General features: G+C 36.8%; 1 protein-coding gene across 1 annotated transcript; it reads right to left on the reverse strand.

The window, feature by feature from the left end:
- Positions 1-476: 476 nt before the first annotated feature.
- Positions 477-21,181, reverse strand: LOC120474303 (uncharacterized). The gene is made up of 6 exons (XM_089121726.1): positions 20,888-21,181; positions 17,381-17,416; positions 16,787-16,874; positions 14,236-14,316; positions 2,239-2,282; positions 477-1,385 (listed from the first exon to the last, which is right to left on the reverse strand). Exons 3-6 carry the CDS (start codon positions 16,810-16,812, stop codon positions 1,189-1,191), a joined length of 348 nt encoding a protein of 115 aa, XP_088977852.1. The 5' UTR covers positions 16,813-16,874; positions 17,381-17,416; positions 20,888-21,181; the 3' UTR covers positions 477-1,188.
- Positions 21,182-21,931: the final 750 nt, after the last annotated feature.

Raw genomic sequence — 21,931 nt, forward strand, 5'->3', positions numbered from 1 at the left:
GCAAAAATAATTCCGCTCTTTCTTTTCAGTAAGAAACCTAATTAAAACAGATCCAGTGATTAGATTTCTCTTATCCAGATAATGTGCTCTCAGTGAGTAACACTAACTCATTGGAGTGTTTACTTTGAGTTAAACTGCTGATGTGTGTCTGCAACGTTTGAGGGAAATCATTGCTGATACTGTAAAAAGTATGTGTAGTTTCTCCATTTGAACATTTCTCTTCTTCAAAGTCTTTGTCTTGAGCTCTCAACTGAGCAGAGACGGCGATATGTGTGGCATTGGAGCGCCACCACCTGGCCATCGGCAGCACTGCAGAAACCAGCGACCTCTTCTTCTCTAGGTTATGCACAGATTATGCTCCATTTACTTAGCAAAACAGCCAATATGTGAAAATCACTGCAAGGATGTTTGAGGGGGTGAGGGGCTGAAAAACAATAGCCAGTGTTTGGTTTCGTGTCATGGTTTCGTGTCACCTCTCGTTTAAAACACTCAAGGCTTGGATGCCTTGATATCCATCATAATGCAACTTTAATGGAGGAGGCCTGGGCTGCTCTGCCAGAGTCACAGCGGTTGCTGGGGGCTAAAGAGCCCAAATGAGGGGCCTGTCGTGGGGCTTTTCCTCCATTTGCTATGCGCGGGAATAAGTGTGCCAATCGATCGCGGCAGTGGGTTGATGGGCGCGTGTCGTTTTGATGGATACGACTGTACCGAGAGGGGAGGTGTGGTGTGTATATATATAAAAAAAAGAAGCCCAGATTGCTTGACGATGGACCTGAAAAGATTTCCAGCGAAACGCAGAGAGTCAGAGAGAGAGTGGCAGCTGTGGTCGGCCCTCTACAGGGCGGCAACGGCTGCCTTGATTTATAGTTCCATCTGCTCACCGCGGTAAAGACAAGCTTCCCCCCCATTTGGTTAAAATGAAATGGACCTCAGAGAGCAGCCCTGCACATTTCAGAAAATGTGAAACTTTTTTGGGGTTTTTTTTCAGAGGCGTCTTTAAACAATGTGGTGGTCCGTGCCGGAAACGACGGACAGTAAAGCGAGAGGTTAACGTAAGAATACAGTAGAATAAACCATACTAGGCTATTGTTGTATCTTTTATCATCTTTTTTTTTTTCTCAAATCAAAGAAGGGGAAAGATGAGAGTTTATGACAAAACCTTGAAAGATGAAAACGGCGACTTTATGGCTAATTTCCCCGGGAAATAGACGAAGGCTGGGAATCTCTCCTGGTGTAAATCTCTGCAGTGCCACCCGTGACCCCTGGCCTTGACCTCTGCTTCTGGAGTCGCGCACACACTTCCTGTGGTGCGGTCTGGGCCGGCGAACACCGCGTTCGTCCCTTTCGATCCGCTCGCAGGAAATTCCCGCTGCCAGAAGTGTTTCCTGAATGTGAGAAAATCATTTTTCAACCTTTTTAAAAGCTTGGCCTTGAACATTATCGTTAATTATTAATAAAGAAGCACATACGTACTACTACTAGTCCAAAAAAAAAAAAGTTAAAATGATAAAATAATTATGAATTATATAAAAACAATATAAAAATTGAAATTATAATTATTACACTCTAAAAAAATGCTGGGTTGTTTTAACCCAATTTTGGGACAAATATGGACAAACCCAAATGTTGGATTAAAAAATGCAATTAATCAATTTAACCCAACAGCTGGGTTTGTCCATATTTGACCCAAAATTGGGTTAAAACAACCCAGCATTTTTTAGAGTGTATATAATATGAAATTATAATTGTAAACACACACACACACACACACACATATATATATATATATATATATATATATATATATATATATATATATATATATATATATATATATATATATATATATACCAAATGTGTAACAAAATACAAAACATAAATTATATATTTGTATATCTACATTTATATTATATACAATTTGAAAAAAATATATATAAATATATTTGTTATTAAATAATATTTGTTATACAATCAAAAAATACTGTTGTTTTTTTTTCCAACCCAAATTTGGTCAAATATGGACAACCCCAAATGTTGGGTTAAAAATGTAATTAAAAAATGTACAGATGAAAGTGAAAGTTGAAGATGGGTTAAAATGTTAAATTATATTTTTAATCCAACATTTGGGTTAGTCCACATTTGACCCAAATTTGGGTTCAAACAACCCAGCATTGTTAAGAGTGTAATATTTAAACAAATAAAAGTATTCCTGACAATAATGACAAATCTGATCATTACCTGCTCCTCTCTTTGAGCAGGTTTTTCTTCCTTCTCTCTTTACACTAAAAAAAGAAAGGAATAACAGTAAGTGTTTGAACTTATTCAGAAATAATCCCTTCCTCACTGCGCCTGTCAGTCTGCATAATTTACAACAATTCAGGAAAAAAAGAAAGAAACACTGACTGTGGACGTAACACTAAAAAAAAAAAAAAAATGAAGAAAGCAACCCCACTTTCTGACGACATCAATCACAATTTATGCAAGTGGAAATCCATAAGTATGTGATCCCGGCCCATCTCATTTAAAGATAATGCCGAGCCTCGTGTTGTGGACATGGCCGGAGTGTTTTATATCCTGCGCTTGACTGTATTAACCCTAGGGGCACAATATCTCTGTTCAGCTGCCCTAACAGAGTCACAAAACACATTGATTAACGCTTGGCAGCGGACGGCGCTCCCAATGATCCGCTAATGAGAAGTGATAAGCACACACACACACACACACACACGCCATTGAAGTTGGCAGAATCTATTCTAATAAGCCCGGGTCCAAAGAGCAGCACAGGGACCCCCTGCAAGAACAAGCCTGTGTGTGTGTGTGTGTGTGTGTGTGTGTGTGAATATAATGCAGAGTTGCACGTCGCTGCTCTGCACACAAGGAAAATCCAGAAGGAAAGTGCAAACTCCTTTGAGGGCGATTTAATAAATAGACGGCAGTTTGCATCTCAGGGCTGATTTGTGCAAAGCGATGGACTGCTGGAAAACGTTTATTGCCCTCGGACCATTCTGATAGATTTCTCTGCCTCAGCTTGAGCGGCGAGCTACAACATAATGGACTGTTTGACAAGCAGAATATTGATACATGAAATTCCTTTGCATCCATCAAAATATTTCCGTCATGTGACAGCCGCAGCGTGGAGGAAAAGAAAAGACGCAGACAGGCTGAAAAACACACACACACACACTCTCCGCAAACATCTCCAGCAATCAGCAATAATAATTACAGCGACAACACGTGTAATTTGCCAGCAAATATCTTCAGGAAAGACTTCAGCGATCTGCGTCGGGCGGACAGGAAGGGCTGTTGACAAATGAACAGCGTATGAAAATAAACGGCAGGGATGTTTCACATGCAGGCTCCGCTGCAGAGATGCATTTGTCTTGGAGGAACTCCAGTCGCCGCTCGCAGTTTACAGCAGCTCTCGGCTAATATTTACACGAGACCAAGGCCTTACTGACAAACGCCCCACGCTGGGTGTGCTCCGGGGTCAAAGGTCACCGCAAAAATACAGCCTTGGTGAAACAGGCTCCGGGATTTAGAAGCAAAACAAAACACACATGTGGAAAATCCAGCAGCGTGAAACCAGAGTCTCCTAAAACTAAAACCCTTCCACTGAAAAAACATAAACTTATAAAAAAATGAGCACATTTTATTATTTTATTAAGCATAAATGAAATGTAATTATATATAAAAACACTTTGATTTACAGTATTTCATCATTAAAAAATAATTGTGATTTAAACGGTAAAAGAAACGGAAAAGTTTCCCGGTAAATAACTGTAATAGATCATTTACAGTTTTTAAAATGTAAAAATACCAACTCATTGTATAATTTACAGTGAAAAAAACATAAATTGACATTCCCACAATTCCCTACATGACACTTCACATTTTATGTATTTTTGTTGAAATAACTGTTTCCTCATAGTTTTCTTGTTCTTTTTCTAATCAGTTATGTACATTAGGGTTTTATGTTACATTTAATGTTGTTAAATTAAATTACATTTTTTTATTTCATGTGTGTTACCATGATGGTGTTTAATGTTTGTGTGAATGACAATGTACAGCTTCTTTATATAAGTATTAACCTTCTAATGAAAGACTGCTTGTGATGAGCTTAGATTGATCATTGTGACTCATCTATACTGTGATGATTAAAATGTTATAAAAAAGATATTAATACTTCAATAGGTTGGTAAATTAACATTATATCAGATAATGAAATACAGTTTATTACTGTAATTTTTAAGTTAAGTCAGTAAAACCGACAGCGTTGCTACCGTATTTTTGACGGTAAAGATCTGGCAACCACAGCTGCCGTTTTTTTACCGTAAAAATTAAGTTTTTATATTTTACAGTGTTCCTTTAAAGAAAAGAATCAAATGAAATGTTCCTTTGTATTTTATTTCCATGTTACGACCCGAATTTAGGATCCAACATAAAAAGGAGAAAACAGTTGAAAAAGAAATTAATTTACAATAAAAAATATATATATATTCATACATAAGGACTTGTGAACTGAGATTTTAAAAGATTTAAACCTCCCTAGAAAATAACAAACACAGAGCATTCACTGTAAAAAATAAAACCGTAATTTTTATGGTTAAAAAACGGCAGCTGTGGTTGCCAGAAAACCACCGTCAAAAATGCGGTAGCAACGTTATTGGTTTACCTTAAAATTTACAGTAATAAACCGTATTTCATTATCTGATATAATGTTAATTTGCCAACTTATTGACATATTGATTTCTGTTTTGCACCATTGTAATACATTGACAAACAACAACCATCACAGCATAGATGTCACATGATTTATCAAAGCTCATCACAAGCAGCTTTCAAGAAAAAAAAACAATAAAACTATGAGGAAACAGTAACAAAAATACATCAAATGTGAAGTGTCACGCAGGGAATTGTGGGAATGTCAATTTACGGTTTTTCATTGTAAATAATACAATGAGTTCAAGTTGCTCTTTTTCACTTTCAAAAACTGTAAATATAACGGGATTTTACAGTAAAATTACATTACATGTACCATGAAATCGATCACAGTTATTTACCGTGTATTTTATGGAAACATTCTGTTAACAAATTAACAGTTTTGCACTGTAGCATTTTTACGATTATTTTTTACAGTGCTCTTTTTCACTCGTTTTTTTTTTTTTTATAACAAATTGCCAACACAATACTTAAAAACAACAGTGCACATGCTCTTATTGTCGTCAGTCTGTTCTCCCAATTCCAGCTTTGGGATTTTGGAATTCTGAATCAATGCTTCTGTGTTTCCTGAACAAAGCCTCACTGGTAAGGAGATGGAAAATGTGTGTTTGGAGATGCAGTGTTTTGGCAAAACGTTCTCGGCGCACTTGATTACATTTATTCTACAGAGAGGCTGTCTGTCGGTCTCTCTCTCTCTCTCTCTCTCTCTCTCTCTCTCTCTCTCTCTCTCTCTCTCTCTCTCTCTCTCTCTCTCTCTCTCTCAGCAGGCGGATGAAAACCACGGGGCTTGATCAAACATCTCCTATTAGAGATGCCCAATTGAACCGCTTGAGTCCGGGCAGCTACAAATTCATTTCGACTAATACCAAATTGACGGCTAAAATCAGTCAGCGTGCTTGTTGCTTGTTCCCGTAAAAGTCACAGAGTGAAACCAAGGACTCAGAGGTCAAATAATTCCACCATTTAATTCTGATGAAAGCGTCGTCTGTTGTGTCTGAACTGTTTGCTTGCTATTGTTGCCTTTCTTTCCTGCCAGCTGGACTCTAGAGGAGAGAGAAATGTTTTCGACAACGCTCCCCCCTTTTTCTCAAACCTGCGTATCAGTATTCCCAGGGCCGCGTGGTCCTGAGTGTGTACATATAAAAATAGGAGGCCTGTCATTTCACATTCATTAAGTGTGAAACTCAGAAATTAATAATGTAAAAATACACTTTTTAATTAGTCTTACATTGGGCCCAATGTACTAAAACGGGATCAGGCGCTCCCAGCAGACCCTCTTAATAAAGCATTAGTCTGTGATGTGCAAGCACTGACAGGTAGAAGGACTAAGGAGTTACTTTTCTACTCACATGAACAAATCAAAATCAGTCTTGCTCTATTTAAATGTAATTAACATCAGAGATCTGATTGCACATGAAGGCTGGCAGACATATATATAGTCTGCGGCCGTATGCATGTTTCATTACGCGCTGTGAGCTCTCTTTCATTACGGTGAAGGGGTGTGTGTACATAAGCTGACTGAATGAAACAGACAATCCATCATGAACATATTACTTTATTTACATTAATAAGGCCATGAAGAGATTATGTAGCGTATTTGCTGCCTAAATTTGTTATATTGGGGAACGGGATCAGTTCTGAGCAATAATCTCATGGGAGCCAACCTTTGAAGATGCATCAAAACTGTACGACTGTCTTTCAATTGTATGTTTGCTTATGTGTCATATGGAATTACTATAGGAGAAGCTAAATCAATCAATGTTGCAAATGAGGTCAAATGCATTCATTCACGCTGTATACTTGTAAATAAACAGTATCAGTTTTTCAGGAATTACAAAAGCAATGCATGTTTTGTTGGGTAAAATACAAAAACGACATGATCTTATTAACATATAAATAAATACGATATTTGTACACTCTAAAAAATGCTGGGTTGTTTTAACCCAACTTTGGGTCAAATATGGACTAACCCAGCCGTTGGGTTAAATTTTTACATTACATTTTTAACCCAACATTTCGGGTTTGTCCATATTTGACCCAAAATTGGGTTAAAACAACCCAGCATTTTTTAGAGTGTAAGTTGATAAATTCAAATATGTACTTTAATTATTAAAAACGTTAAAAAAATGAATATAATAATGATGATGAACATACACTCTAAAAATGCTGGGTTGTTTTAACCCAACTTTGGGTCAAGTATGGACAAACCCAAACGTTGGGTTAAAAAATGTCATTAAAAAATGTAACCCAATGGCTGGGTTTGTCCATATTTGACCCAAAGTTGGGTTAAAACAACCCAGCAATTTTTAGAGTGTAATAATAAAACACAATATCCATTAATACACTCTAAAAAATGCTGGGTTGTTTTAACCCAATTTTGGGTCAAATATGGACAAACCCGAAATGTTGGGTTAAAAATGTAATGTAAAAATTTAACCCAATGGCTGGGTTTGTCCATATTTGACCCAAAGTTGGGTTAAAACAACCCAGCAATTTTTAGAGTGTAATAATAAAACACAATATTCATTAATACACTCTAAAAATGCTGGGTTGTTTTAACCCAACTTTGGGTCAAATATGGACAAACCCAAACGTTGGGTTAAAAAAATGTCATTAAAAAATGTAACCCAATGGCTGGGTTTGTCCATATTTGACCCAAAGTTGGGTTAAAACAACCCAGCAATTTTTAGAGTGTAATAATAAAACACAATATTCATTAATACACTCTAAAAATGCTGGGTTGTTTTAACCCAACTTTGGGTCAAATATGGACAAACCCAAACGTTGGGTTAAAAAAATGTCATTAAAAAATGTAACCCAACGGCTGGGTTTGTCCATATTTGACCCAAAGTTGGGTTAAAACAACCCAGCAATTTTTAGAGTGTAATAATAAAACACAATATTCATTAATAACATTAGTATTATTTATCATCATTGTGTAAAATTGTAAATGGACTTCACTGCATGCATATTGCATGTGTGTATACACTAAAAAATGCTGGGTTGCTTCAACTCAAATTTGGGTCAAATATGGACAAACCCAAATGTTGGGTTAAAAATGCAATTAAAAAAATGTAACCCAATGGCTGGGTTCGTCCATATTTGACCCAAACAACCCAGCAATTTTTAGAGTGTAATAATAAAACACAATATATTTGTACATGTTCATTAATAACATTAGTATTATTTATCATCATTGTGTAAAATTGTAAATGGACTTCACTGCATGCATATTGCATGTAATGCTGGGTTGCTTCAACCCAAATTTGGGTCAAAAATGGACAAACCCAAATGTTGGGTTAAAAATGCAATAAAAAAAAATGTACACTTTTAACCCAACATTTGGGTTTGTCCATATTTGACCCAAATGTGGGTTCAAACAACCCAGCATTGTTTAGAGTGTTTGTGCTTATGTCTGTGGATATGTAGGTGTGTGTGTGTTCTGTTGGCCATTTGACAGTGGAAATAGGACAGAAGTGTGTGACGTCCTGCTGTACTGAGACTCAAAACACTGCAGCGGTGCTAAAATAAAACAACGGGCCAGAAAGAGTGTTTCAGCTGTGTGTGTACCTGCCATGCGAGTGATATGATGAATCCTGCCTGATCTGAGCGGATCACACACCGCCGTGAGGCTGTTTCTGCACAGGCTTGCATTGCCCTTGTTCCCCGATGAATCCCCAAAGTGAGGTGAGCACCTTTGCGATTGAACACACAGCTATTAGGCCCAAATCACCCGGTACTCCCTAATTTGAAATAATTAAATCTTTCCTCCTGTCCTCCAAATCCCCTTGAAATATTCATGCTCAGGTTAGAGTTGTCGGGGTGAACGGAGGGCTATCACACTCGCTGACACCTCGCTGTCTCTCCACACAACAGCCCACAGATGCCGCGGCGTTTAAGAGCAGATTAAAACTGACACTAATTATAATCTGACTTGTGTTATATAACTTAGATGCTCAGGTGAATCCCCGGACCGTTCGCCCGCGTTGACAGATCCTGTCACTTTTGCTTAGGGGCCGAATTACGGGTGGAACGAGGCTCTCGTCTGCGCTCAGGCCGGCTGCCAAATTGGCAGAGGATTCAGACACGACTACATCCCTTTTTTATTTAATTGAAGTGCTAATGAACGGGGAGACGGAGACTGCCAGTCTCGCGCAGGAAAAAAAAAACTGAACGCAAAGAGCTTTGAGAGACACGAAGACTGAGCTGGACGAGATAGTGGCTTCACCAGAGCAACTTTTACACTTTAAACAGATAACCACACTCCAGCTGATACAGATCTCATCTGTGTGTGTATGTGTGTGTGTGTGTGTGAGAGAGAGGGGCTATTTAATATTTCCATTGCTATTACCTGGTTTAAAAATGTATTTTTTGTCAAAAACAGGGGTTTTAGACTTTATCAATAATTATGAAACTTGAATTAACTGATAAAATAAACATTTTCAAAGCATTTTTGTGGTCACCATAAATTGTAATTGTACACTCTAAAAAATGCTGGGTTGTTTTAACCCAATTTTGGGTCAAATATGGACAAACCCAAATGTTGGGTTAAAAATGTCATTAAAAAATTACAGTTGAAAGTGAAAGTTGAAATTTTAACCCAACATTTGGGTTTGTCCATATTTGACTCAAATTTGGGTTAAAACAACCCAGTGTTTTTTAGAGTGTTCTTGCAACTGACCCATTTCTTTTATAAAGAGATTTAGTTAATAATTGTGATTAAAGTGTAATATAATATTTCTGAAAACTTTGAAATTAAAGCTCCATTAATATTGATTAAGGATGATTAACAATTAGAACACTTACACTCTAAACAATGCTGGGTTCTAACACAAATTTGGGTCAAATATGGACAAACCCAAATGTTGGGTTGAAAACGTCATTTAAAATTTTAACCCAACTTCAACTTTCACTTTCAACGGTAATTTTTTTAATGACATTTTAACCCAACATTTGGGTTTGTCCATATTTGACCCATATGTGGGATAAAACAACCCAGCATTTTTTTAATGTGACCAAGGAAACAAATAACATTTAAACATTATCTTTTTAAAAGTTACTGGAATATCAGATTATTTCAGTTCAATTTACAATCACAAGGTCCAAACTGACAGTAATTCATAAATTAGTGTTCAATTATGTAAATGTCAATTCTGCTATAGTCAAGTTCAAATCAAGTTCAAGTATTCATGCTCATGTCGTGTTATATTTCTGTTTTTGTATCTGTATCCCAAGAAAACTTGCGTTCTCATCCTCAACTCGCCATGGATTAATGTTACAATAAAATTACAACATACAACAAATATGTATTATATAGTTGAACCTTGCCTTAACCTGCCTGTTCCTAGTTTTATAATATTGAAAATTTAGTTTGAAGGACTGTATTTTGTAAATGTATTCTAATTTATAAACTAGTTGTTTGAAATCTATCTATCTATCTATCTATCTATCTATCTATCTATCTATCTATCTATCTATCTATCTATCTATCTATCTATCTATCTATCTATCTATCTATCTATCTATCTATCTATCTATCTATCTATCTATCTATCTATCTATCTAAACATCCTTATGTAACATCTAGCCCCAGTGTTGCCCATGTAAAGTACGCCTCCAGTATTTCATTACAATCTGTCATGATCCAATCGATTCCTCATGCGTCACATTTTGGGTCAGCGTTACAGGATTTAACCTATATTAACCCGGGTCAGATCCCATATGTGACACTTCGTTTCGCTCTGTGCTGGGGCAGCCGTATGACCGTTAATGGGAAAGTAATTAATTCCTCATTTATAAAGAAAAAAAAAAAAAAACAGGAGAGCAACGGAGATGAATGGAGCAATTTAAAGACTATTAGTCAAAGTGAATAGATGAGAGCAATGTACAAATGTGATGTCGGTTAACATCACACGCTCAGATGTGATTGTGAAAAGAGTATTATAAACATTTTCCTTGTGATGAAAATACAAGTAAACTTTAAACAAATGACACAAATGACAGATCAGTGGTTCTCAACCGGTCTTAAATCAAAGCAGAAATCAGGCATCGTTTCCAATGCAACTGAACCGTTTTCTGGATTCGTACAGCGTTTTGCGGTCCGTTTCAAGCTCACGTTCTCGCATTACAGATTTGTGATCTTCAGCAGATGCTGTTGTCAGAACAGATAGCGGCTGTATGCATAGACGACAGGACATCACATGAGCACATATAATGCATTTGAAACGCAGAGCTCGCCCACAGTATATTAACCACATTACATTTTAAGTCCGCAGTGATTGATTCCCCCTCAGGCGCTAACAGCCCTCCTAAGGTTTTGTGGAAATGCTGGCACAACGCTTTGGGAGCGTCTGACTGTGCTTGAGCTCTTGAGATCCTGCCTGTTCCTTGTTCCTCACGCTAGCGCTGTAACTTATTCATAACTTATTAACTCAGGGCCTGGCAGACTGAATCACTCTGACTGACTCTGAGGAACTAGATAACACAAAGGTCTGTTGCTCTTTTGAGTTTATACAGTTGGCAGACAGTGTATACTGTACATGCAGTCTGCAACGGGATGCTTGTTTTGCTGTTCTGTCCCAAATAGACACTAGTAACAAAGAGCAAAAATAATGAACGTTTCCAAACAGGTTTCTCAAACAGTCCTGAGGCCATGGTGACAAGTGTTCTTGAGTACATCACTGTGTCTGATCACTCAAAACACACTGCAAACACACACAGTGTTCACTTCAGGACTGCAACCTGAAGACGCTTTACTTACAATGGGCTTAACAATATGGTCCAAGTAAAAGTATTTTGATAGTGAATAAAACATCTAAATCAGCGTTGGGTGTGTGTAATGACTTACGGGTTGTTCTATTGAATGTTCTGTCTGGTTCCAAAATTGACTTTTTTGCCACATTTTATTAAAAAAAAAAAAAAAAAAGTATAAAAAAATCGTGTTTTAAAATGTCTTGCACAACAGTATTATATTATTTAAAATTATATATTTTATATAAAATAATAAAACTACAACATCAATTATGTCATTATTATTTCAATAAAAAGTATTTATTTTAAATATTATTTCAAATGAAAAATACAAAAACTTTTTAAACTAATTTTATTTTATTATATTATGAATTATTTATTTTTTAAATAAACTTAAATATATATATTTTCAAGCCTGCAATATATATTTTTTTTATTAATTAATATTACAATATTATATTAATTAATATTATTATTTTATTTTCAAATATTCTGTTATTTTCAAATGAAAATAGTAAAAAAATTTTCTAATAATTAAATAATTCCATATTTGTTTAATCAATTATTTAATTAGTATTTTAATTAAAAAATATTTATTTTAAATATTATATTATTTCAAATGAAAAAGAAAAATATTTTTACCCTAATTTTATTTTGTAACAATTATATTTGTATTATTATATAAATTATTTATTTTTTTAAATAAACTTAAAAATATAAGTTATATTTTCAAACCTGCAAAATATATACTCTTTTATTAATAAATATTACAGTGCATTTTCAAATATTCTGTTATTTTCAAATGAAAAGAGTAAAATTATATTCTAATTTATTAAATATTTCCATATTTTTTTTAAATAATTTCATAACTATGATCTTATTAGTAAATCATTGCATTTATTTATTAAAAAAATAAAATCTCTCTCATTTTGGACCCTGGCTGTTGTGATGTCTAAATGTTTGTTCAACCAGTGACATCATCACGGACCCACAATTTGCCACTGAATTGCTTCCTAATACATTTAAGCAATTTTAGAAATGTGCTTGAGGGGGAAATAAATCACATTCATATACATCAGAATATTAAAAGTGTTTGTGTTTTTGTTTGTTTGCTCCACCTTTAACCAATGTCTGATGACACATAAAGCCACCAAACAACAGCTGTGTGTGAAATCGGTGACCACGCCAGCGCTTGATCAAGGAACAGCCGCGGCATCTGTGTGTGTATAAGAGTGTGTGTGTGTATAAGACGGAGGATTCTTGTCAGTTTGTGTTGCGCTCTCTCCTATCGCTCGTGGGACCTTGTGGAGACCGCCTGCAATCGGCCCACTTGAGACCATCACAGCTGTCAGATAAAAATCAATTGAATTTTAAAGGGTTTTAAAGTAAATATTTAATTCTTGCCTTGGGAACCAATTAAGTGTGGAGAGTGAACTCAGAGGCACTGGTTGAACTGGAGATGTACTGGAACCAGCTGGTGAGCAATGGGGATCAAATGAGGTATGGGGAGAGGGGCGCGCGCGGAAAAAGATGCAAATCTGTGGCGCGTACATTCGCTCTCAATTACGTATTGATGTTTTAAAGATGCGGCGAACTTGCAGTGGCAGAAAGGGGCTGGGAGATCTCCAGAAAAGGTGTGTTGCACAGCGAGCTGCCTGCTAGCTTGTTTACTGTGCGTGTTTGTTGCTATTTGCTTTGTGGCTGATGTAACTCCCGCTGGATCGAGTCGGGCATGTTGGAGCATGCTCAGAACAAGCTAAGGCCCAAACAATTGTGTACTGGTGTGTATGAGTGTGGAAGAGAAAAGCACGAGACACGGACGTTTAAACACTAGTATAGATGCACATTTAGAGTTTGCCTCATTTTTGGTTGTCATACAATTATTAGTGATGTTGCAAGGAAAAGCTAACTCAGAAATTAAAATTATTGCAAAAGATCTGGTGCATCATCAACGCAACATTTTGAATCAGAACATGCACACAAATAACATATCAGAGCTTCATGTAGAGGACAATTATTAGTGAATAGGGATACTGAGTTAAACAGTTGCGCTTTCGAAACCATTCAGCCGATTTTCTGATATTTAGAAGAATATCATTAACCATACAGTTTCTGGTCCCATTGACTTCCATTCCTACATTGGAAGTCAATGGGACCAGAAACTGTCTGGTTACTGATATTCTTCTAAATATCAGAAAATCGATTTGAAAATGGTAAAAGCCAACTTTTTAACCGAGGGAGTTTTCCAAAACAAAAAAAAAGGGGGAGTATCCCTTTAAGTTCAGTCATTCAGTCTGTTCCTCACACAAAGCTATAGTCTTCTTAACTACAATTGGTTCCATTTAAGGTCAGGTGCTTCATCATGTGACAATTTTATGGATTTAGTTTCAAATAATTAATTTTTTTATAATTAATTTTAATTTAATTAAATGTTATGAATAAAACAGCTCGTAAACATATTTTGTGACTAGAACATTTTGAAAATAACTGTTAAAGATGAAAGTGTTATGCAATCATTTATGACATTTAGAGCATTTTGGCATAAAGGGTTCTTCAAATTTGAATCATTAACCCTAAGGTTCTATATAGAACCCCTTTAATTTTTTATTTATTTATTAGATATATATTAAATTCAGTAAATTAATTTTCATGCTTGGCTGAAAAATTCCTATAATCTTTCCAGTAATCCAATTTCACAAATGAAATGTCAAAGGTGGCTGATTTGTAGGAGGTGAGAAACAATGAGCGTTTTTAGCGTCTGTTTACCTTGTGTGTGTGTCTCCTGAGTCGTGATGCCCTGGAGGTAGAGGGACTTCCCCACAGCAGGAATCTGCTCTCCACTCAAGACTGAAACAGACAAGCAAACCTCCTCTTTAACCTAACAGAACGCTGTCTAATCCAACCGTTCCTCAAGACGGACCCCAGATACCTGATTATACGTGTGGAGTGAAAGAGAGAGAGTCCACAAGACAGGGAGAGAATATGTGGGATTGTTAAGCACTTTTGACTAATCGAAGCAAGCGACTGTGTCTAGCTCTCAACTTTAAATAAATAGTAAAAAATAATTGAAAAATTGAAAAAAAAGAATTATGCACACCAAGGCAAGGCTGCATTTATTTGATCAAAAAACAGTAAAACAATATTGTGAAATGTTATTACAATTTATAATAATTGTTTTCTATTTTAATATACTGTAAAATGTTGTTGTTTTTTTCAGTGATGTAAAGCACATTTTCAGCATCATTACTGTGTCACATGATCCTTCAGAAATAATTCTAATATGCCGATAGAGTATAAATTTCTTCCAATAAATAAATAAATAAATAAGGTAACACATTATTTTGATGGTTCTGACATTCTAACTATAAGTAACTTTGCAACTACATGCAACTAGCTCTCATTATTAATAAAGGTTAGGGTTAGGATTCGGTTGTAAAATAAATAATCAGTACAATGTCTGTTAAGGAGCATCAAATTAAAGTCTTGGCAGATATTAAGCAGACTCTAAAAAAATGCTGGGTTATTTCAACCCAAATTTGGGTCAAATATGGACTAACCCAAATGTTGGGTTATATATAATTTAGTGCTGTCAAACGATTAAAATATTTAATCGCGATTAATCGCATTAATGTCATAGTTAACTCACGATTAATCGCACATTTTTATCTATTCTAAATGTCTTTTGATTTCTTTTTGTTACATTATTTTTTTCTCATTTTAATGCTCTTATCAACATGGGAAAGTGGATTGGCTTGTTTAGTGCAAATGTTTTTTTTTATTATTATTGAAAATAACATTGGAATAGTGTTCAATTTCACACTATCATATACAAATAATCTCTTACACAATGTAACATCAATAAAAGGGTGAAAGAAATACTGACGAGGTCCTGATATTGGGGAGGGGGTGGAGAATTCGCATCATCTGTGTGTGTGTGTGTGTGTGTGTGTGTGTTTGCTTGGCCATCATTAAGTGGTGTTTCGGGCGTGCTGCGATAATGATAGCTCAGTTCACAACGACAAAACACACAGATCACTTGGTCTTGTTAATGGGACAATTTGGCAACTTTTTAAAAGTAAACTTTCCATTTAGAATAAAACCATTTCGGCATCTTGCGTTCGTCATCCACTCAAAACGTTACCTCGCAAGCCGAAACGAGTGTGTGCGCAACAAAACGTCCTCGCACTGCGATCTGAAACCCATTCATTTCAATGGCTTCTAGCTAGGATCTGGGATCTAGCTAGACTGTAAACAAAACAACAGGCACGTCGCAAACACACGTTTGGGCTTGCGAGCCGGCTTTGAGTGGATGACGAGCGCGAGACGCCGAAATGGATCAGGGCGCATGCCGTCCTGTTGGAAAAGCATGTGAAAAAACGACAAAGTTTGCTAGGACAAAAAGACTGTTAATCGCGGGAGAAAAAAAATGAACGCCGTTAAAAGGGGTTTGCGTTAACGCCGTTAATAACGCATTAAACTGACAGCCCTAATATAATTATAATTTTAAAGGTTTCTAACAAAAAGTGCAAAGCAGAATTTCCTTGCTTTTAACTTTTGTATATATATGTATTATAGAAAAGAAAAAAATAAACTGTATATATTAATCTACACATCAATGGCGACACACAGGCCAAAGGTTTCCGACTCCAGCTGTTCTAGGATAACCAGTGTCCAGGTGCTTTAAAGAACCAACTGACTGATCTGAAGAACCTATAAATGAAACATCAAGAACTTTCCTCAACCTCCAAAGAGCCATACAGAAACTCGAGAGCGAAACAATGCTTCTTGTTCTTCGCTCAGCCAAAGACGCTTCAAAAAACAATTGAAGAATGTGTAGAGTGTATGTATCACTAACAGACTTTAATAGGAAGATAAGAGATGTTGAGTTTGAAGAAAGGTTGGGAAAATCTTTTGTTGCGCACATTAGGATTCCATGAACTCTAGAAGAGTTATAAAACCCGATCCGAATTGTTGTAGTCGACATCAACGTGCAATTGTTGAAGTAAGCCAAAGTCATATATTCTCTTTAATGTTACACGATGCATGTGAGAGAATCATATAAAACCGTCGGATCGACATGAATCCTCATATCTGTGACTACAGAAGGGCTTCCTGGTGATTTCTCTCTGAAGTGCGAGTTAAAAGAAATTCAGAGATACACCTCAGCAGCCGCAGTTTCCATTCCTGTCACTTAACAATGCTATCCACAAGCCTCAGAACTCTAAAAAGCTTAAACTGCGATCTGATGAGCGCCGAGGCTAGTCGTACCTCGAAGGGAAACGCGGCGGAATTGAAAACCACCCGCTAAAACGCCTACCCTTGTTTCAGCAGTCCTGTCTTCATCTTCCGTCCTCATTGGCTTGACAGACGCCTCTTTGCATCAGTCGTTTTTTTTTCCCCGGCATCTGGAAGAAAAAAGGGATGTGAGAAAGACAGAATAAGGGAGAGCGAAACGGAGCTATGAAGACGAGAAGTTTAATGTCTTGGAGAAGAAATGGATGAACTGTGGGAAAGACAAGGCCTTCAAGATAGAAAAGCACCTCCAGCACTGGCTGTAAGACATGTGAGTGACTGACACTGGTTAGATACACGCGTGTGTGTGCATGTGAGTGTGTGTGTGTGTACGTTTGAGTCTCTTTCTGTGTGTATGCCGACAGCTACATGGTGACAAAGCAGTGATGAATTATACAGAAAGGGAGGCATTGCTTTGTGGAAACCAATGTAACTGTCAACCTCTGCAGAAACATGAATGTTTTTTGACCGAAGTGGCATTTCTTGTTATTGGAATAAAAATGTTTGGAGGGCAACTGGAGGCCTTGGCTTTCCGCCCCACTGAGGGGTGAAAACAGCAGGAAAAATGCAGACCGAGACCAAGAAGAAACAGCAAAAGAGGAAAAGTTTAGATTCTTACCAGTTTAACGATCCAAACGGAATGTTGGTGCGCAACCTGAAAGGTAAGAGGATACATGAAAAACATTAATCAGGCTGACTCATGAATATTAATGAAGTGATGTAACAGTAGTCACAATTGATTTGCTAAAAGGCAGACAAGTGAGTACTAGCATTATTAGCATCACAGCTTATAGCTTATCCAATTTCGTTTAATTAAATTAAACAATAAAATAAAAATTATACACTCACCTAAAGGATTATTAGGAACACCATACTAATACTGTGTTTTTGACCCCCTTTCTGCCTTAATTCTACGTGGCGTTGATTCAACAAGGTGCTGAAAGCATTCTTTAGAAATGTTGGCCCATATTGATAGGATAGCATCTTGCAGTTGATGGAGATTTGTGGGATGCACATCCAGGGCATGAAGCTCCCGTTCCACCACATCCCAAAGATGCTCTATTGGGTTGAGATCTGGTGACTGTGGCGGCCATTTTAGTACAGTCAACTCATTGACATGTTCAAGAAACCAATTTGAAATGATTTGAGCTTTGTGACATGCTGGAAGTAGCCATCAGAGGATGGGGACATGGTGGCCGTAAAGGGATGGACGTGGTCAGAAACAATGCTCAGGTAGGCCGTGGCATTTAAACGATGCCCAATTGGCACTAAGGGGCCTAAAGTGTGCCAAGAAAACATCCCCCACACCATTACACCACCACCACCAGCCTGCACAGTGGTAACAAGGCATGATGGATCCATGTTCTCATTCTGTTTACGACTCTACCATCTGAATGTCTCAACAGAAATCGAGACTCATCAGACCAGGCAACATTTTTCCAGTCTTCGACTGTCCAATTTTGGTGAGCTTTTGCAAATTGTAGCATCTTTTTCCTATTTGTAGTGGAGATGAGTGGTACCCGGTGGGGTCTTCTGCTGTTGTAGCCCATCCGCCTCAAGGTTGTGTGTGTTGTGTCTTCACAAATGCTTTGCTGCATACCTCGGTTGTAACGAGTGGTTATTTCAGTCAAAGTTGCTCTTTTATCAGCTTGAATCAGTCGGCCCATTCTCCTCTGACCTCTCGCATCAACAAGGCATTTTGGCCCCTAGAAATGGTTGTGCGTGAAAATCCCAGTAACTGAGCAGATTGGGAAATACTCACAATCCCAACAACCATGCCATGCTCAAAATTGCTTAAATCACCTTTTTTTTTCCCATTCTGACATTCAGTTTGGAGTTCAGGAGATTGTCTTGACCAGGACCACACCCCTAAATGCATTGAAGCAACTGCCATGTGATTGGTTGGTTAGAAAATTTAATTAATGAGAAATGGAAGAGGTGTTCCTAATAATACTTTAGGTGAGTGTATATATATATATATATATATATATAATTTAGCTATATGGTTGCTACACACATGTCGACTGGCAGGGGACAAAAAAAGAAAAAAGAACTATATTATATCAAAGAAACTACTTCGGCCTAAACTCTTGAGTGCCAGGTGTTTACAGATTTGATAAGAATGTAAAATTAACTTTGCATCTGCATCCAAATGATTTATGGCTGCAGTTTTACGCTTTTATTTGAATTCTTTTCCGTTCATAAGTGACATCTTGCGAACAATATGTTCATTCATTATTTATGGAGTCATGACAGTGGGGATGCTAAGGGGACGCATTTCCTTTGCTAATGACAGAAGGTGGAGCTGTAAAGATTGCCAGGATGAAAAATGAAAAATCATAATTCATAACAGGAGCGTCATGCAGCGATGATGCAAATGTACGCATCACCATCACTCATAGTTGTAGGCCTAAGCATGCAACCGCCCAGATCAACAACACCTTAGCATAGCGTATTGCTGTTCACATAAAAGATAATCATTAAAGTACATTTTCCAAGCTGTGCAATTTATTTTTAGATTCATTCGAGTAGATTTGTCTAAGGTTTGTTAGAAGCGTGTGAGTTCTGTAAAACGCTCCCTCATTATACAACTTGAATCTGGAGTCTTTTATGAAACAGGGAACTGTAAAACAATCATCATTCATCTGGTATTTGCTGGCTGGCGCTTGTTATGTTTTTATTAGGCAGTCTGTGAGGGAATGAAATATGAACACCGCGCCGTTCACTCGAAATGAAGCTCTTCGGCATGGCAGGCCTCGTTAGCTAATTTCCGACGGCTGGATACTGCCTCATGATAGATTCATTAAACTCTTCCACGGCTCCGAAATTACGGCCGAGACTCCTAATAAATATTCCAAAGCTGTGTGTTTTCTCGCATGCGTAATTATCAACACACACTAACTGTTTCACACTGAATCAATTAGCACATTTCCCTGAAAAATCCAAAGCATTTATTGACATGATCTCCACAAACTGTGAAACAAACACAACATATTTCTCGGCTAACGTTCTGTCAGGCAGCTTGCTTGGACCTGTAGTCACACATTAGCGCGGTCCCACACACATCATTTGGTCCTGTTGTTGTGCGTTCTCGCTGTAACAGATGTTGGCTCCCATAAGCTCTAATGTCTTCCAGTGCTGCAGACAGACGTGATAGGGCTGCTTTTGTTTACGCTCCGTTCGCTTGGCTTTCACCATTCGTCAATATAATTTTGATGAGCATTTGTAGATTAAAAAGGCCTTAAAGCCCTGCTTTATTTGGTGAAATGCATGCAAACAACAATTCACAGTACACTAGGGGTTGGACTAGTCGATTACTTCTACTATTAGTCAGTGCTTCTGGCTTGCTGTAATAATCACGGATCACATGACTAAGGTTGTGCTTGCTCAATGTATAACAACAGAAGATATTCTTTAATAATAAAAAAATGTAATTTATATATTTTCGGTTCTAAATCTTAAATAACAAGAATGCAGCCTACATGTTAAAAAAATGAAAGTCAAATTAAACATTGTACACACCTGTAACATGATCATTTGTAGTGAAAATAGTGTAAACAAGATGGACTGCAGAATCAACAGAGATAAGTAAGAATATTTTTTCTCAAATATGTCTATAGGCTAATAATTCTACGTTGATCATAAAGGACATTTTTATAAAGCACTTGAGAAGTTATGAAATGCCAAAAGTAGCCTAGTTGAATAACAATACAAAAATGGGACAAGTATTTACTAAAAGGGGCTTGTAAGAATTTTCATATAGCCTACTAATCTCTTTTTATTTCCAACATGAGAACAGCTTGAAATGTAATGTTAAAAATGAGACCTTCCCTTAGTTTCTAGGTTGCCTTGTCTATGAAGAGTGTTTTATGGGATGTTTTTGCCGGGAAAATCAAAATGAGGTGACAGTTATGCGCGCTCTCCTTTCTTTTATGACACATAAAATTAATGCTTATTATACAATGTTTAAGATAATTCCGAAAGGCATATTCTATAGTGTGATGTCAATGTATCATGCTATAAAAAAAGGGATTAACACTAATAAATCACTTTGCCATATACAGTCTATCTGAAAAACAAGCTAACTTACTTAATCAAACTATCATAACAGTGTAATTTAAATTACCTCATCTGTCCTCGTAATGCTGGTGAATCGCAGAGCTGGAACAGACATATCCACATCACTATGATCAGATGCTTTCCAGCTGTCGTTTTCTCATCACTGGCATTGTTGTTGTGTTTTGTTTAGTGAGAGGAAAGCACGCAGCACATTCGTCTATAGTTACATCGCTTCTGTTGTTCGCATAGGTATTTCCAACTTCACTTTACTTCTAAGCAAAGAATAAAAAAGAACTTGCCATGACAGAAAATATCACTTTACACAGTGATTCACGTTCAGGCCGTGTACGTATGTTCTTACCTCGCGTGCACAAATGCAAGCACGAGCAATACGTTGCAGGCTGCAGTTCACTTAACGGCCACCGGAGTCGCCAATAACAAGGGTTTCTGGATTCTACAAATAGCCCATTTGAAGATTATTTAAAGTTAGAAAACAAATAAACAAATTGATTAATAATGCTTTTAGAAAACATGTTTTGTTTAAAAAAAACATATACATATGAAGATGAAGGATCCATTTAAATAGGCAGGCAGCCTAATAAAAAAACACATATATATATATATATATATATATATATATATGCATGCAGGTGTTCGCCACAAGGGGGTTGATCACATGAACAGCTGCTTACGGTTATTGAACACTTTCTTGTGGAAAATATAATAATAATTTAAATTGAATATAAATTAGTATTTAATTTACTGTATATAAATTAATAATTTGTTATAATGGCATTGCATTTGCTAATGCATGATGTTGCATCCACACTGCTAAAAGCCAAGCAGAGTGCAACATAAAACAATGCAAATGCTTCGTTACTCCAATGCATTGCTATATCAAAAGCATTACCCCGTTGGGCTTTTTTGCCCAAGACTGGGGGACTTTTATCAAGTAGGACTATTGCGTAAAAGTTCCTCGAAGTTGCCTTTCTAAATTGTACTATTCAACGCAAAGCATTTCTTTTGAGTTGCTCCACCAATACGCAATTAAAAAGAAAGAAAAATATTCAAGGGCCATGCACTTTGAGAGCAGAAAGAGAGGCCATTAGCA

Source organism: Pimephales promelas, chromosome 17 (assembly GCF_988280905.1).
Source record: "Pimephales promelas chromosome 17, fPimPro1.hap1.1, whole genome shotgun sequence".
Lineage (NCBI taxonomy): Eukaryota > Metazoa > Chordata > Actinopteri > Cypriniformes > Leuciscidae > Pimephales > Pimephales promelas.

Bases quoted from the DNA above. Each gene is read 5' to 3' on its own strand.
- LOC120474303 (XM_089121726.1), bottom strand. From the start codon at position 16,812: ATGAAGACAGGACTGCTGAAACAAGG. The intron at 14,317-16,786 runs GTAGGCGTTTTA...TGTCTGTTTCAG, and splicing joins ACAGGACTGCTGAAACAAGG to TCTTGAGTGGAGAGCAGATT. The intron at 1,386-2,238 runs GTAATGATCAGA...TCTCACATTCAG, and splicing joins CTGCTCAAAGAGAGGAGCAG to GAAACACTTCTGGCAGCGGG.